This window comes from Alligator mississippiensis, chromosome 3 (genome assembly GCF_030867095.1).
Source record: "Alligator mississippiensis isolate rAllMis1 chromosome 3, rAllMis1, whole genome shotgun sequence".
Classification (NCBI taxonomy): domain Eukaryota; kingdom Metazoa; phylum Chordata; order Crocodylia; family Alligatoridae; genus Alligator; species Alligator mississippiensis.
In genome coordinates this window covers 265,145,440-265,164,083 of record NC_081826.1, presented here as the reverse complement: position 1 = coordinate 265,164,083, position 18,644 = coordinate 265,145,440, and the positions used below count along the sequence as shown (strand labels likewise).

Here is an 18,644-nt window from a genome sequence, read left to right as displayed (position 1 = left end):
AACCAAAAATCTTTGCCTACGCTAAGAAACAGCCTAGTAAAACACAGTAAGAGCACACACAATTTAGTCTAACTTAAAATGTAAACCAAGAAGACAAGAGAAAGCCCTGCATAAGTCTTATGTAATCCTGAGGGCAGAGCCAGGTATTCGAAAAGTCCTTCTTGGGGAATCAGCAGGTGGTCTTAGGTGTCGGAGTGGAGATCCCACAGGCCTCATCTTTACTTGCTGGATTTTTTGGTTGTAGCTGTGTTGGTCTAAGGACATAGGCAGGCAACGTATTTGAGTAGATGTGATATCTTTTATTAGATCAACTGAGTAATTGGAAAAATTTCTTAGCAAGCTTTTGAGCACAGTCACCCTTCTTCAGGCACTGAGACTTCCTGCCACATTTTTAGCTTCTCTCTTTCCTTGGAGTCTCAGACCAGCAGAGACTACCTAGCCTGAAGAAGGGTGACTGCACCCGAAACCTGGCTAAGAATTTTTTCCAACAATTCATTTGGTTTAATAAAAAAATATCATATCTACTCAAAGTACCTTGCCTGCTCATCTTTACTTGTTTTTTTACAGGCACACTTGCACCCCCTTGTCCCCCTTGGGTGCCTTGACTTCAGTATGCTTGTTACCTTTAGCACCTTTGGCAGGATGTTTATGTATTCAGTGTCTTTTGTCTCTGTTTAGATATTCCAGTCTTCTACCTTTTACAGGCTCTGCTTTATAATGTAAATGTAGTTCTCTTCTTTCTTTGGTCACACCAGCCCAAGCAGTCTGGGACCCTCTCCTGTTCCCTTAGCTCTGTCTTCAACACAGACATGTGATGTGATGATTGTGCCAGGTCTTTTCCAACACCTCCCACCTCTCAGACTGGTCCTGCAGGGCTTGGCTCTGTGCTCACAGGTGGCAGGGGAACAGTCCTTCCAGCCCTGGTTCCCCAGCCTCTTCCCCCTCCCCCATGGGCTGGGGGAGCTGAGGGAAATTACGTCCCCGTCCCCTTCCCCTTCCCTTATCAACTTCCTGCTTCAGTCTCTGCCAAAGGTGGGAAGGGGTCTCCTGCCAGCCCCTGACAAGCAGACCCCTGTACCAGTGAGAGAGGGAGTTTCATAGAATCATAGAAGTAGGGTCGGAAGGGACCTTGTAGATCTTCAAGTCCGACCCCCTGCCTGGGCAGGAGAAAAACTGGGCTCAAGTGACCCCAGCCATGTAGGCATTGAGCCGCTTCTTAAAGACCCCCAGAATAGGAGCCAGCACCACTTCCCTTGGAAGTTGGTTCCAGATCCTAGCCACCCTAACTGTGAAGTAGTTCCTACAGATGTCTAATCTGAACCTACTCTCCAACAACTTGTGGCCGTTATTTCTTGTTATCCCGGGGGGTGCTGGGGGAAACAAGGTCCCCCCTCAGCCTTCTCTTGTGAAGGCTGAACAGGTTCAGGTCCCGTAGCCTCTCATTGTAGGGTCTGCCCTGCTGTCCCTGGATCATGCAGGTGGCCCTCCTCTGCACCCTCTCAATGTTGTCCACATCTCTCTTGAAGTGGGGCACCCAGAACTGGACACAGTACTCCAGCTGTGGCCTGACCAGTGTTGCATAGAGGGGGAGGATCACCTCCTTGGCCCTACTTGAGATGCACCTGTGGATGCACGATAGGGTCTGGTTAGCCCTGCCGACCGTGACCTCGCGTTGTCAGCCCATGTTCATCTTGGAGTCAATGATGACTCCAAGATCCCTTTCTGCCTCCGTGCTCTCAAGGAAAGAGTTTCCCATCTTATAGGTGTGTTGCTGGTTACTACTACCCAAGTGCAGCACCCTGCACTTGTCCATATTGAAACGCACCTGTTTTTGTCAGCCCACTCTTGCAACCTATCCAGGTCTTTCTGCAGTCTTTCCCTCCCTACTAGCGTGCCCACCTCACCCCAGATTTTGGTATCATCAGAGAATTTGAACAGGTTGCTTTTCACCCCATCGTCCAAATCACTGATAAAGAAATTGAACAGCGCGGGCCCAAGGACCGAGCCCTGGGGGACTCCACTGCCTACTTCCCCCCAGGTCGAATATGACCCATCCACCACCACCCTCTGAGTACGACCCTTCAGCCAATTAGCAATCCATCTGACCGTGTAGGCATCAATGCCACAGTCACCTAGTTTTTTAACGAGGATGGGGTGAGAGACAGTGTCAAAGGCCTTGCTGAAGTCCAGAAAGACTACATCCACGGCGACACCTGCATCCAATGCTTTTGTGACCTGATCGTAAAAGGCAATCAGGTTGGTTTGACATGACCTGCCCCTAATGAAACCATGCTGGTTGCCCCTCAGCATCACCCCTGATGCTGGCCCATCACAGATGTGCTCCTTGATGATCTTCTCAAAGAGTTTCCCCAGGATTGAAGTAAGACTGACGGGCCTATAGTTGCCCAGGTTCTCCCTCCACCCTTTCTTAAAGATGGGGATCACATTGGCTATCTTCCAATCATCTGGCACCTGGCCTGAGCAAACACGAGTGCTCGTAAAGCCATGCCAAGGGCCCTGCAATAACCCCTGCTAGCTCCCTCAACACCCTGGGGTGGAGAGCATCTGGACCTGCTGACTTGAACACGTCCAGCCCCTCCAGAAGCACTCTAACCCAGTCCTCCTCAACCTTAGGTCTTGGGGCCTTCCCCTCGAGTCAGTCTTGAATCACAGTGGGGGAGTCCCGGTCCCTGCCCAAGAAAACGGAGGTGAAGAATTTGTTAAAGATGTATGCCTTCTCTTCTGGCGCGACCACCAGATAGCCCAGTGTATCTTGCAGGGGCCCCACATTTCCCAGCGCCTTCTTCATCCTCCCTATATATTTGAAAAAGGACTTTTTATTATCCTTGATCTTGGACGCTAGTCCTAGCTCTATGTCCACCTTAGCTTTCCTAACAGCCCCCCTACAGGCCCGAGCAGTTTAAACCCTCCTCCCTCCCCTCTGCCTGATCCTGCCTGCCCATGCCTCCTGTCCTCTCCACTCCAGTGGGGAAAAGTCTTGCAGGGGCTGCCCCCTCCCCAGGCAGACCTGGCTGTGGTCCCCAGCTGCGTTTCCCACCCCCACTCCCCATCAGCCAGCCCTCACTGCTCCAGCTAGGGAGTAAAGGGGCGGAGCTAACCCTGCTTTCTGGAGCAGACAGCACAGCCCAGCCCAGGGCTGGAAAGCATCTGGGATGCTGGGGGACTGTGGTTTAACTTGAACCAGGAAGGGGTCTGGGGCAGAAGTTTCATAAACCAGTTTGACCTAAATCAGTTAAGTCTGATACTACATTCAGCAGGTTTATCTTAAACCAACTGCAGCCACTGTGAAACTGGTTTATGTGCACTGAACTTCTGTTCTGTTACAGGTCTAAACCAGTTTCTGATCACTTAAACCAGTTTATGTGTAACTTCTGACCCTTGCCCCAATGTTGAATGTATGTGCCTAATAAATATGTTCCATTATACCAAATGCAGTTTAAAATATGCTAGACGTTATAAATTAGAAATGTGATATGTTAGTACTGCACTGCCCTATGCACAGATAGCACAAATGTAGAAGCATGGCATATCTATGAATATAGATCAGAAAACTTCATATTCTATTGTTCTGTACTATGCAAAATCTTTGTGCAGGGGAATAATCAGTCATTGAAATAATTGTAATGGGAACATACAAACCTGGGTACAAAATCCACTCATCTCCCTGGTACCCATGGCAACTGAAGAACTGGGGAAAAAATGATACTTTACTAGCCAATTGATAGAAAAGAATGAACCTGTATAGCCAAAGCATAATCCAAAACCCACTTTTGTTAATATATTAGCCCATGATTAGAATTTCAAACTTCTTCATTTAACAATACTTTGTTATAAACATTTATTTTACCAAAAATGCAAATTAACAATAGAGATGCCACCTAGAGAAACAGACTAACTTAAGGTTCATTGATTACAGAACCTGTAAAAACTCTACATGTATGAATGGCCAGCATTACTAGAAATCCTGTTGTAGTGAATATCAAATAAATGACAGACTAGTTAAAAGAAAATTATTCCCAAATTTAGTGTTGTACAAGTATATATTCTATATTTTTCAGAAGTAGTAAAAATTCTACGTAAAATAACTTGAATTCTATTTTTCTTCTATTTCCTATTTTACCACCTTAAATATAATCAAGTTTTACAACAAATGTTATAAAACTCTTGAACCTCATATTTTATGTCAACCAGCAATCTGAGTGAGAGTCATGACTCAATCTGCTCTTCATGTTTACTTGTTTAAATAATTTAGTATTACACTCATTATAAAGTCTGTTCATGAAAAAAATAAATTATACTTTAATAGCAAAAGGCATGCTAAGTGAACTCTCTAGTAATACCATCATAATGGAATATTCATTAATAATTCAAGAATACTGCACAATTAACTAGCTCTTAGGTAACAGCAGTTAATACTTGAAAACTTCTCAATATTTTACATTAGAAGTTAAAAACTGAATAATAAACCTGCAAGTTTATCAGGGGTGACCACCAGTATCTGGGGGAACGTTTGTTCACCAGAGCGCCCCAAGGGATGACGAGGTTGAATGGTCACAAACTACTACAAGATCGTTTCAGGCTGGACATAAGGAAGAATTTCTTTACTGTCCGAGCCCCCAAGGTCTGGAACAGCCTGCCACCGGAGGTGGTTCAAGCGCCTTCATTGAACACCTTCAAGATGAAACTGGATGCTTATCTTGCTGGGATCCTATGACCCCAGCTGACTTCCTGCCCTTTGGGCGGGGGGCTGGACTCAATGATCTTCCGAGGTCCCTTCCAGCCCTAATGTCTATGAAATCTATGTCTATGAAAACAGAAATTATCTTCATATCTCACAAGATACACGTATTGATCCTGGATACATAAATAAGTCTCATTTAAACATCTCTATCAATCGATCTGAAATATTTTTTCTATTGTTTGCTTTTTTAAAATTTTGTTTGCCAATTGAAATTTTTTCTCCTACCCAGTTTGTGTTTACCTCTAACAAAACATTTCTCTATAAATTAATAAGCAGCTATAACAATGTGTCTGTTTTTTCCTTACACTGTTCCATGTCCTTATAGGTCTCATAACATTGTAGCCAAGGAAAGTATTAGCCTTACTTTCCAGGTGGGGGAGAACAGTCAAAGGCCCACAGTTACAAGAGTGAGTCAATGGGACAGGTAAAAACACAATATAGCCCTCCCCACCCCCCTCCCCCCAGCCAGTTATGGCACTGTGTTTCCAAAATAAAAATGTATGAAATGCCTGTGATTGCACAAAAATGCATTCCATAAGACAAAAATAAAGGCTATTCATTTTAATCTAGCTGGCAATAGGCTATACTCTTAAAATGTGATTTTTTTATTCTTTTCTTCCTTTCATATATTTTATACCTTATCATACATTGTTGAGATCAAGCTTGAAAGCCACTGCAAGTGCCAATTAAAAACTACATGCTAGATAAAATTTATTTAATCTGGAACAGCTTAAGTGACAGCATGTAATAATCTTGTTCTTTACAAGCTGGAGTATTACCAAGCAGCTGATGAAGATTCCTCCTTAGCTCAAGTGAACCTCCTCATTTTGGAAAAGAAGCAGAATATTCCTCTCATATACAAACATGAAACTGATATGTGCAGATGAAAATCAAGGAATCAACACTGAATTCCTTAGTACATTTGGGCAGTGCTCCCAGGGCATATTCTCATGGCTAAATTCATCCCTTATTCAAGACTCCTGAAGTCAACAGTTATCCTCCCCGACACCCACAGACAGTTCTGTTTAATAGCTATTAATGGATCTATCGTTTATGAATTTATATAGTCCCTTTTTGAACCTGGTTATACAATCTGCCTCTACAGCCTCCTGTGGCAATAAGTTCCACAAATTAATGCATTCTGTGAAAAAAAATGTTTCCTCCCATTAGTTTTAAACTTGTTTCCCGCTAATTTCAGTGGGTACCCCCTAGTTCTAGTATTGTAGGACTTGATGAATAAGAATTCCCTGCTCACTTCATCTACACCCTTTCTGAGTCTATAGAGCTCCATCATATCCCTCCCTCAGCCTTTAATTCCAAAATGAAGTCTTAGCATATGCATGTCTCAATACCCATTTCAAGCTCTAAAAGGTTGAGCACCACTGATCTAAAGGGGGAGAGGAGATCCAGGCCAAGAAAGGAGCTTTCCAGGGAAGAGGAGTAGAAATCTTGGTTCAGAATGCTTTTTGGAAAAGATCAGGTACAACACGTAGCTTTGAGATGACTGTAAATGGCAGTGAAAGCCTCATCATAAGCTCTCTTTTGATCTGAGTTGAATGATTCTTCTTTGTTAAATAAAGGAGACCCAGAGCAGAAAATGAGCTTGAATCATGTAAGTTTATGTACATTCTTCAGAAATCAATGTTGGGGAAAATGAGACAGCAGGTACTACATGAAAAAAAATGAAAGAATCCACAACCCTGAAAATAAATGGACACAACAATGGAGTAACAGGAGGAAAGAAATGTCCTGTGGGGGAAGGGAACATGAAATGGAAATTCTCAGTTTCTTTTCCAAAATGAAGAGGTTCACTTGAGCTAAGGAAGAATCTCCATTAGCTGTTTGTTAATAATCTGATTTGTAAAAAACAAATTATTATACACCATCACTTAAATCAGTTCAGATGACATAGATTTTATCTAGCATGGAGTTAATAACTAGCACTTGCAGTGGTTCTCTTTTCACTCTCTAACTTGTATAATTCCAGGCTAAGATTCACTGATATTAGAAAATTTGCGCATCTTTCTTCCCTGTAACTTACAAATGAACAAATTGTTTTTGTGTATAAGTTAAATTCCTAAAAACAAAAGAAAACTATAAGGTCCTCAGCAAGAATACTATAGACAAAATTACACTAAGGATCAGAACATTCTGAACATATGCTCATACAAAGCTGAACACAGAACCTCGATTTTCTGTGAGAATTCTGTGCAATGCCTTTATTATTATTATGATTATGATGATGATTATTATTATACAGCTCCAGTATAACATTCATCTGGCATTGATTCACTGTCTTATGCTAATTAAGATATTCAAAGTACAGAGGCAGGGGAAAATCGCACGGTGCCTTGTTCCAGGATGTAGAAAAAAATAGAACCATCCCACTACATACGAATAAATCAATGGACATTTTATAACTTTGTTCTCTAAAATATTGTACTAAGCCCTAAGCATCAGTTTGCCACTCTGGATCTGTTCAGCTAAGTCAGAAGTCTATCAGCATGAATTACTTTCCAATAACAGAGATAGTCATATTATGCAAGATTAGCATGGAGGAAGAAATTGCAAGGGTAGTTGCTAGCACTAGTTCCACAATACCACTGCAGTAAATCTTTTGGCTATGGAATTAGAATGATGGTTTGCACTGACTGAACTATAAGAACCAGTAAACTTAACTCAAATAATGCTTACATGGCCAGTAGCAGAGCTGGCTTCAGAAGTGGGCAGTGAGAGCTACTGCCTGCTTGACTGCCCTTCCTGCCACCCCATGCCAAGCCCTTCCCCAACCCGTAGCCCCACCATCCAGCACCAGGCCAGCATCTCGGGTGAGCAAACATGCAATGCCTCACAATAGCCCACAGGTTCCCTGCCACCCACAGCCACTGAGGCATGCACCCCCTCACACACTCCCACACCCCTCTCACACATATACTTCACATCCCCCCCCAACACACTTCCATACACCCACCCCACACCTGTAACTTGCTCCCCCCCACCCCCTATACATCCCTTACCCCCAATATATACACTCCATGTGCACACAATGCCAGTGACTTGGGGGGATCCCAGGGGGTAGCACTGTGGGGCACCAAAATACAAGTCTGCCTAGGGCACCATTTTCTCTAAGGCTGGCTCTAGCCAATAGGTTGTCACTTTGATGTTGCTAAGATCTTTAATTAAAACACTTTTTGGCAAACTGAGCCTAATAACACCGTGATTACACGATACAAGAGGTTATGAAAAGGTGGGATGTGGCAAAGGAAACCTAAAGAAAATAGGAGTTCCAGACAGAAGTAAAAGCTACTTTGTTTTTCCTGATTAAAGATATACAAATTAGTTTGTGCTAATGAATTGTAACGGCAATTCATATCTTCACATTACTCAAATCATCTTTTGCAAAGCTTTACATTTTATTTTTAATAGTTCCAAAATAAATCATTATTAACTAAATGTGGTGCATCTGTGACCTGAATAAACATTGCCTTTAATCTCATGAGTATATGGGATTAGTTAAAACCAGGAAATATTCTTTGAAATATTCAGTTATAATTCTCTAAGGTTTTGTTTTTTTCCTTTGAAGCCTGCACTATACACTCCATGAGTCTCTAGATCCTTTCTTGTCAGTTCAGAGCATGCATTGTTTATGATTCCTATCCTTTCTTTAGCCTATTAGAATATTTCTCCTCCTTTGTGCTTTGACTGGGTTTCCTCTTGAAATGCTTCACATGAATCAGACTCTTAATTAGTTTGGCTCCCTGAGAGATTGAAATGGGGTATACATTAAGGTTCTTTGAAGCAAACACATTGAAGGTAAGTAAAAGAAAATACAGTTGAGAAGAGTCTATACAGTCAGCTACAACACATTGTGAATCCTGCAAAGAATAGCCAAATGACATGTTTATGATTGATAATTCAGTTGGGCTATTAGAGATAGCTAATAAAAGTGAATAAAAGCATATTGTGAAATGTAAAAATAAATAAAGATTGGTAGCTTATCAGGGCTATTATGTAGCTACATTCCTGAATACTAAAAGGGCACACCCTACCCCTCTCCCTGTAAAGTTCTTCTAAGGCACCTATCACTTTGGTATCCAAGTGCCAAAGTCAATGTAAAGATATTTATGGAGGGTGGGGACTTTATCTGGTTGAATGCAAAGGGAATTATTGAGCATATGTTTTTATTCCTGGAGCCTGCCCTTACATTACATACTTGGGCTCATGTTCAATATCTAAAGAGGCAGTAAGATGTCCTGTCAAAAAATACAGACTACAAAGAAAATGGAAAGAAAACAGATCATTTTAAGGTTTAATAGTTACAATCAGTATTTTTTCACAGGAGGAAATATTCAAAGATGCCAAAAAGAATTTTAAATTGTGGTCAGCACAAGTGTGTCTCTGTAGAGACTGTGTGGATTTGTCAAGGGATCTTGACCTCATTCTTTCTATAACTACTGATTTATTTACTATGTTACATTGCTCCTTGTGTCCCTTTCTCCCCCACTCTCGCTCATCTTTTTTTTCTCAATCTTGTTACTAGAGAACAAGGACAACTGACTTCCCAGGTATCTGGGGATAAATATGTATGACTTGAACTACCAAAATATCCATATGTCTACATGCACCAGTGTATTAGAGTGGAGTTATTCACATAGCCAGGACATAGTCAGATCTCCCCTTCTGCAGTTAGCTTTTCTTTCTTCGCCATTCCCTTTCCACAAGCCCTGATATTGTTAAATGGATCTTACTGATGTCTACAGGAAAATGTAAATGTAGAATAGGATAGCTCTAAGAAGCCAACTATGGAAGTTACCACTTGGGTTAGGGACAGAAATTACACATAAACCAATATAAGTGATCAGAAACCATTTCAAATCTGTAACAACAGAAGTTCAGTGCACATAAATTGCTTGCAAAATGGCCAAAACTGGTTTAAGATAAACCTGGATGGATGTAATATCAGACTCAACTGATTTAAGTTAAATCAGTTTATTAAACTTCTGTCCCAGATCCCCTCCAGATTCAAATTAATTCACACTCCCCGAGCATCCCAGGATGCTTTGCACCTGCCCCAGAAAACCTCCCCTCTCCTTGCAGAGTGGGTGGGCCCAAGCTGTGTGCTCCAGCCAAGCAGGGTAGGTGTGCCCTAGCGCCCTCCAGGCTTCTGGCCTGAGTCACTGAGGACATGTGGCTGCATTTTCAGAATCAAAAGTAAATGTCTGTTCACTTACTTATCAATTCAATCTATGCAGGTTAGATTAACTTGCAAAGATTGAATTAATCCAGCTCAGGCTTTTTGACTGTCTGTACTTAGCCCATGTGATTGAGTCTGTCAGAAGCAATCCAGCAGGGTTCATTTACCTTCATGCTCCTGCTAATTCTCAGATATGATGCAGCTTGACTAGGTAGGAAATAGGGCATTTAAACTACCCCATGCTTCGAGGAATATGCTAACATAATATGTTTCTGGGAAAGCAGTTACCATGTATATTTGACCTGTATATGTTTGAAATCTTGAGTATTAGGTAGTGTAGTAAGGCATTTCTTTTTAACTGCTCAAATGTTATAGTTTTCATATTGACAAGTTTGCAATTACACTCTGAAATATAAGTTAATTAGTTTTAGATCCATGAAAATGGATAGGGTTAGTTATAAAGTTGAAAGTGATTCAGATATTTTTAAACTATCGTAACCAATACTTCTATTCTAGGTTCATACTTTCACTTTCATCTTTCATTATTCATATTAAACACAGTAAAAGATAGGGAGACAACAGAGTCAGAAAAGAGATCAGCAGGTCAAAGGTCAGTAGGCTCAAAAACAGTTCTAAAGGCATTAATGAAGTAGTGAGGGTATATCTAAAAATTATCAAACCTTGCTGATACAATCTACAGTGTACCAGACCTTATGCAGTTACTCCATACAACATTTTGAAGTAATTTATCTGGCTCTCAAAAGCCCAATCTTTCTATGAACTACTTAAAACAAAGTATGTGGAACTGAGAAAAAGCACAGAAGTACTCTAATGGATGAGTCTAATCACAGATCCAGTCACTGGCTGTTGGAAACCTAATGTTTTCAAATATGTAGAAACCAGAAGCCATAGTCTCAATGAGATGCTATTCCATTCATGGAAGGATATCTTCTCTCTCTTCCTGCTTGGTCTCAAAAGTCTAATCTTTCTATGAACTGCTTAAAACAAATTATGTTATGTTTTTGCTTCTATAATATTTTTTGTACCAGAAGTAGTTCCTTCCTCTCCATCCCCAATCCTGAATTTTTTGTCCTCCTGTCATCGATTTCTTAGCTTGCTTACTCTAATATTCTCTTGTCTGGGTCCTCCATTTCCTCTGCTTAGCCCATCTAAAGATTTCCAGTCTTAAAATACTGAGCATCCTCAGTTGCTCAACATCAACATTTTATATGCTTATTATTTTACAAATTCAGGACAAGTGTATGTGAGATTTTAGAAGATTCAGGAAGGCATTCAAAACTATAAGTTCACCCTCAGGAGATACAAGAAAAAGGAAAAAAAAGGCATTGTGCCATGTCACACATTGTCTTTTAATGTTATCTTAATCTGTCTGCTCACTTTATCAGTGTCCCTTTCAATCCTCCTTCTATGCAAGTAAAATAGCTATAGTTCTATTGCATAAAAAAATCGTTTACCCTAGTGCCTTTGTTGACTCTTCATACGCAATTAATTTTGTATTTATTCCTGTATGTGAAGCAATACTACCCAAATTTGGTTTTTACCTTTTGCTTATTCATGTATAATGGACAAATATGAATAGTTTGAGGCCCTTGATGCAGTGGGCATTTATGCATATGTAATCAAAAGAAGAAGAGACCACTTATTTCCATTCAGTTGTCTCTGCAATGTTTTCTTATCAAGCACATTTGCTTAAAAACAAACATTATAAAACTCTGGAGGCATACAGTTTTACCTTCCCTTGTAGGAGCAATAATGTTCTCATGTGAAAAGTCAGCCTCTTTCTTTAATGCAGTGCTAAAAATAGTGCATTGATTTACAGTAACTCTTGATATTTTGCTGTCACTTTTTGATGTATCATTGAACCCAAATCTGTTTTTTGTTTCATTTTTTCTCAGTATTATAGCCACAGCAACTATTTTAAGACACCTTTGGTTAAATGCCTTTCCAGTTTGGGATGCTGCAGGTGTGTTCATTTCAATATGTAACAATTTTAGTTAGCCCTTACATCTTATACCATTTACTTACAATTTCTATTAACATGAACAGAACATGTAAAAACAGTTTTATGTTATTATCTATCTGTACATACCTGCACTCAAATGTATGTGTACACACAAACCACTGCATAAATACATAGTATGCAACTATAACCTGCACTTAATTTTATTCACACTTAGGAAATCAACATGAAACTCCAAAACAACAGCAATCGACTATGGCATACCACCTTTTTACATTTAATCACTTTCTACTACAAGCCTATCCCCATTACTCTAGACTTATTTTTCCTTCATAAAATAAAGAAATCTCATAAGAAAAAGCCAAGAATATTGAAAATGTCAAAACCTTCAAAGCAAACATAAATGCTTTGTTCCTGAAGCTATAACAATACAATAGATAGAATACTGACAGGTAATACATAGAAAAGTGCATTGCTGTAGATGGATGCAATGCAAATGAATGTTTTCATAAATCTGATCACATGTACATGGATATATTTTGATATTATTATTATTACAGGAAAGTAATTCCAGAGATACATATATCAAGGAGAATTTCAGTCTTTCTTCTCTTTGTATCTATCATAGTAATAATTTTATAAACAAGAACTATTATTTCACTCTATTCCATCTTTTCCTTAGGAGGTTACACATCTGAATCAATTTTTTCAAAAGATAAATCACAAAAAATCTGTGCCTAGTCACTCTGGCTTAAAGAGCACAAAATCAGATAAGCATATTTCCTTCTCAAGATCCTTGTTTGATTTTCTGGGCGGGGGGGAGGGGAGAAGAGTGAATACTACATAAGAAATCAGAGAGAAAAGGTAACTGCGATAGCAGACCTTTGTAGTCTCATTTTATAACTGGAATACAATTTACTTTGATAAACTTCAGCTCTAAAGTTAACTTAAAAGGGTTGGTCATTCTCAAATCCTTTCTTACTCTCTGAAAGATTCCTTCCCACATTACAGATTGAAAATTAAAGTCTCCCATGCAAAAGTGAGAAATATTTTAAAGAGAAAAGTTTACCTGATATTTTATTCTTTTGTACATTTTGTATAATTCTTACCATGTATGTGCCACAGTGAAACGCCGTTGTTTCGGTATGTTGCTACTCAAAAGCATCCTGCGTAACAGTCTTGGAGAATTTCTAGGAGAAATAACTGGAGATAACCTGGTGGAAGCAGATGATGAAGGCTTCATGGATGTCTTAGACTTTTCATGTTGCAACAGGTTTTCCTTTAAAGTCTTCACAAGATCCTCATTCAACCATGGATTTTGACAATGTGGATTTTCTACTTCAGGTACAGTCAAAGTGTCTGGGCTTGTCGTCTGCTGAGCCATGTTTCCAGCAGATTTTATTACTGAATTCTAATGTAACGTGATATATGTTTTGCTTGTTTAAAATATTTTCTTCCTAATTCAGTTCCAAGGAACTGTGCAGAGCTTCAACTCCAATTCAGCCTATTCTGTTCTCAACATGGTGTAGCCTGCCCTCAGCGTCTCTGTAAGATAATGATCTGTAAAGAAAAACGCAAGCTAACTCCTCCACAGCAGCCTATTAAACATTACCACTCCTCTCACAACCGTGTTGCCAAAGATCACTTACTAGCTATCATAGCAGATGAACATGGAGGGAAGAAACTGTATTAGCACAGCTTTTGTCAGAGCTACAAAGCTGTCTGTTAAACTATTAGAACTAATGTGCTGCAGCTGCTTGAGTGACTTCTGGTTATGTACGTAAAAAGTGCTGGGAGGAGGGCTTAAACATCAGATGCTTGTTCATTTTGTTTGGTTATTCTTTCCGTTTACTTATTCCTGACTCTGCAGGGAGGGGGGAGCAGAATACTGAACATCCTCCTCCTTTTTTCCAAGATCCACAATATTTATCTTTGCATTCTCCCCCCTCCCTCTGCTTCACAAAAAGATTGTCAACTTGAAGGTAATAGATGCACACTGACCTGCCCACCTTAAACTAAACCTCAAGAAAGACCACCATTTCCCATTTATATTCTTCAAAAATACAAAAGAAATTTGAAGTTATTTACACAAAACTAATATACAGGTTATAATCATTACTAGTACCTGTTTAGTGAGATGTCCTTACTACATAGTATACTGCCTTATCCCTGCAATTGTTATTAGGAATATTCCTATTCCTTTGCATAGTTGGTGTGGACAATTGTCCCGCTGAGGCAGAAGAGCCTTTTTAAAACAGATGTGTCTTAAAGTTATAATCAAAAAATATAGTGCCTGCATGAATGTAACTACTATTGGTATTGAATTTTAATTCTCAAGCACAGGGTCAGCGTTCCTTCTGAAAACTATACAAGACACTATGTTGCTGCAATTTTTCTCCATTTCCACAAATCTTGTGCTGTTCAAGGTATTCTAGGGTGATTTTTTTCCCAAATTAAACTCAACCATTTTAGCTATTCAAGAAGTGCGATCCTTTATAAACATTCATTTTCTTTGACACTGACATGACACATAACAGAAAAGGATGGGACTGAAGTAAGAACTCATGTATTTAAGTTTGGTACTAGCAGTATTTTCTTGTTCAGGAATGGAAATTTTTGTAATCGTTTCTAGATCTCCTGTAGAACTCCCTCTGAATGCCAAATGTCACCAAGGTACAAAAGATTTTCTCGGTGGCAGAATATTTGTTGTATAACATTTATATCAATGCAGTATTTTTCTCATTAAGATCCATTACCTTGCAGTTATGTTCTCCTTTGCAAGAAGGCATTTAATTTTAAAGGCGCACATGGTGACCGTGCCTTCTAAATGGTAGGGAGTCTTGATCAAAATCTTACCCATAGTGTAGAATCATGTGGAAGACTGAGATTCTGCTCTTTTTGCTAGTTTGGAGAGGGCATAAAATATCATGTAAGGCTCAGTACAGATGGTCAAAAAGCCCAAGGCTGAATCAGTTCAATCTTCGCAGGTTAGTAAACTGCATAGATTGAACTGATAAGCAAGTTGACAGATATTTACTTTTAATTCTGGAAATGCAGCCACATGCCTGCAGTGGCTCAGGCCACAAGCCAGGGGACACTAGAGCATGCCTTCCCTCAGCTGGAGAAGACAGCTTGGGCCCAAGCTAGCCCACCCACCCTGCAAGGGAAGGGTTTGCAGAGGAGGTGCAAAGCATCCTGGGATGCTGGGGGACTGAGTTAACTTGAATCTGGAGGGGACCTGGGACAGAAGTTCAATAAACCAATTTAACATAAATCAGTTAAGTCTGATACTACATCCATCCAGGTTTATCTTAAACCAGCTCTGGCCATGTTATGTTGTGTTACAGATTTGAAACAGTTTCCAGCCACTTATACTGGTTTGTGTGTAATTTCTGTACTAGCCTAAAAGCAATACTTTGTTGCAAGAGAGAAGAAATGCCTTATCACTCAACAACAAAGACTTTCAATCCTCCTTTGCTAAAAGGATAATTATTGTCTTGTTGGACACTATATCAAAAGCTGCCTAAAGGAAAGTAAAAAAAGGCAAGTAAAAAAACTAGGATATTTTCAGGCTTTGTGAAGGACAGGATGACCAACTCTCACAATCCCTCTTTATTTATTTATATAAAAAATGATGACGACTCTATATAAAACTAGCCATTATTCTAAATTATCTAGTTTGTTTGCTAAGATCTAGGTGCTCTTGTACTATGAAATACTGCCCTCTTATGGTCATATGAAAACATAGTTTTCAGACAACTCCACTAGCCTAGGAAAAGGCTGGTAGATACTCATCTATTTTGAGACCTGATCTTGCATCAATTAAGTTAATGCAACCATTGTCAATTGACTTCAGTGGGAACAGGATCATTCTTGAATTAGGATTGTACAAATGTACTAGTTTATATACAAGTAAATCTTATTTTGCTTGTTTTAAACAGTTATTAAAATTGGCTAAATCAGCAATGACTATCATCTTGATACACTATGCCAGGAGTGTTCAACCTATGGCCCACAGAGTTGCATCATCTGGCCTGGTGGGCTCCTCATGCATCTAAAAAATTGGGTGGCAGGGGAGCAGTGGCAGCAATAATTGCCACTCCCTGCTGCTGCATGTCTGGACCCATGGGGAATATTGCGCTGCATGCCAGATTGGGTGTGCAAGGCTAAGGCACCTCAAGAGATTTGGCTTGTGGACTGGCACCACTCATATGGCCCACAAGGCAAAAGTTTAAACACCAAAACAGCACTATTCTATATTATGGGCATACAGGGGACCTGCTACACATTTAAAAAAAATGTTATAAACAGTAAACGCAACTAGTAGCAGAACAAGGGATTCTGATTTTTACAAAAAATTCAAAAAACTTCAATTTTGATCATTATAAAGTGAATGGCCCAGTATAAACAGTTATTGAAATGCTTTCCCATGCTGGGGCAAGGAGGATATATTTTTGACCCATGATTTTCTAGCAGATCTTTGGGTATTCCACTTCCCTAACCTCTCTTGCTGGAAGAAGAAATGTTGGAAGAAACCATAAGAGACTGTGGATGCTTTAAAATGTCTTTTTATCATAGTATCATAGTAGTTAGGGTCAGAAGGGACCTAAACAGATCATCAGGTCTGACCCCCTGCCCTGGGCAGGAAAGGGTGCCGAAGTCATATCACCCCAGCCAAATATCTGTCCAGCCTCCTCTTGAAGTGCCCCAAGGTAGGAGAAAGTACCACCTCACTTGGGAGCCCATTCCAGAGTCTGGCAGCCCTAACTGTAAAGTAATGACTCCTGATGTCCAGCCTGAACCTTCTCTCTAACAATTTGTGACCGTTATTCCTAGTAACCCCAGGTGGTGCCCGGGGGAACAGAGCCTCCCCCAATTCCCACTGGTCCCCCCTGGTGAGTTTGTAAACCACCACCAGATCCCCTCTCAGCCTTCTCTTGTGGAGGCTGAATAGGTTCAGGCCCTTTAGCCTCTCTTTGTAGGGCCTGCCCCGTTGCCCCTTGACCATGCGAGTGGCCCTCCTCTGGACCCTCTCAAGGCTCGCCACATTCCTCTTGAAATGCAGTGCCCAGAACTAGATGCAGTACTCCAAATGTGGTCTGACCAATGCCACATAGAGGGGAAGGATCACCTCCCTGGACCTGCTTGTGATGCATCTGTAGATGCACGACAAGGTACGGTTAGCCTTACTGACTGCTTCCTTGCATTGGCGGCTTATGTTCATCCTGGAGTGAACAATGACTCCAAGATCCCTTTCTGCTACCGTGTTGACAAGAAGGGTGTTCCCCAGCCTATAGGTGTGTTGCTGATTCCTTCTCCCTAGATATAGCACCTGCGCTGAATTCCATCTTATTCTAATCCACCCACCTCTGTAATTTGTTTAGATCAAGCTGGATTCTGTCCCTCTCCTCCAGTGTGCCCACCTTGCCCCACAACTTGGTGTCATCAGTGAATTTGGACAGCGTGCATTCCACACCCACATCCAGATTGCTGATAAAGATATTGAACAGTACAGGCCCCAGGACTGAGCCCTGGGGGACTCCACTGCCCACATCCCCCTGGGTTGAAAACAACCCATCCACCACCACTCTCTGGGTGTGACCATCTAGCCAATTTGCCACCCATCTGGCTGTGTAGGCATCAATGCTGCAGTCACCAAGTTTTTTTAAGAGAATGTGGTGGGAAACCGTGTCAAATGCCTTCTTAAAGTCCAGGAAAACGACATCCACCACTACACCCTCATCCAGAGACTTTGTGACCTGATCATAAAAAGAAACCAGATTAGTCAGGCAGGACTTGCCCTCAGTGAACCCATGTTGGTTGCCCCTGAGCATTACCTCCCCTGCTGGGCCCTTGCAGATGTGCTCCTTGATAATTTTCTCAAAGGTCTTCCCAAGGACTGAGGTTTATAGATATAACAAGTAGTTAAAATATATTCACCTGGGCTGCTTTTAACTAGTGAAAATGCACAGATTTCTAGCATCATTATTTTGAACTTGCACACTGAAAATTTCAGTCCAACATAATTAATCATTATAAAGCTATCTTCACAATTCAAGTGCTTTAAATATCTGTTGAACAAATAAACTTTATCTGCACTGTTTTATGTCAACCCATAGAATTTGTACTTACAATGAAACTTGCAAGGCAATTTACTGTTGTGAAGTTAAATGTACAGGTTTATTCTAAACAAATCATATAAATGTAAGCAGTTTCCACTGTAAGAGGAACCAAAGATTAAACTTGAATTACACAAGTAGCTTTAACAAAACACAATAAGCAAAAAGCCCTTTAAGTACAGAGCGTTTACCCTATAACCTGAGGGGAAAAAAATCCTGTTATGTCACTTAGGGTGCGTCTACTCATCATGCTACATTGCTGTAGCAACATGCTACCTCACCATATGGTGCACTATGGCTATGTAACAATCACGTGAGTCTACACACGATCAGCTACTTCACCATAAGAACTTTCTCCCCCATTTTAGCACAGTGAAGTAGCAGTGAAATCTAACCATGCACCATGCACATGGTGTAGTATGGGCAGTTACTGTTCCAAAAGGAAGTACTAAAGCATGGCACCGTAACAATGTCACCGTATGGCAATGTATAGACACACCCTTACACAGACGCCTTTCTCATACTGCTACTATAAGCCCTTAAAAGCAAATACTGTGGGGAAAAGATCATTCATAGCTTCTAGAGATT

General features: G+C 40.5%; 1 protein-coding gene across 4 annotated transcripts in view; it reads right to left on the bottom strand.

The window, feature by feature from the left end:
• The window catches only part of PDE4D (phosphodiesterase 4D), a 1,195,501-nt gene that overhangs the window by 666,172 nt on the left and 510,685 nt on the right, over nucleotides 1-18,644 (bottom strand). Inside the window, exon 1 of one of the 4 annotated variants that reach the window (XM_019495889.2) lies at nucleotides 13,047-13,627. The exons of the other annotated variants lie outside the window; for them this stretch is intronic. Within the exon in view, the coding sequence (XP_019351434.1) occupies nucleotides 13,047-13,321 (275 nt within the window). The 5' untranslated portion in view covers nucleotides 13,322-13,627. Of the gene's footprint in view, nucleotides 1-13,046; nucleotides 13,628-18,644 lie in introns of those variants that run through there. 4 annotated transcript variants of the gene reach the window in all.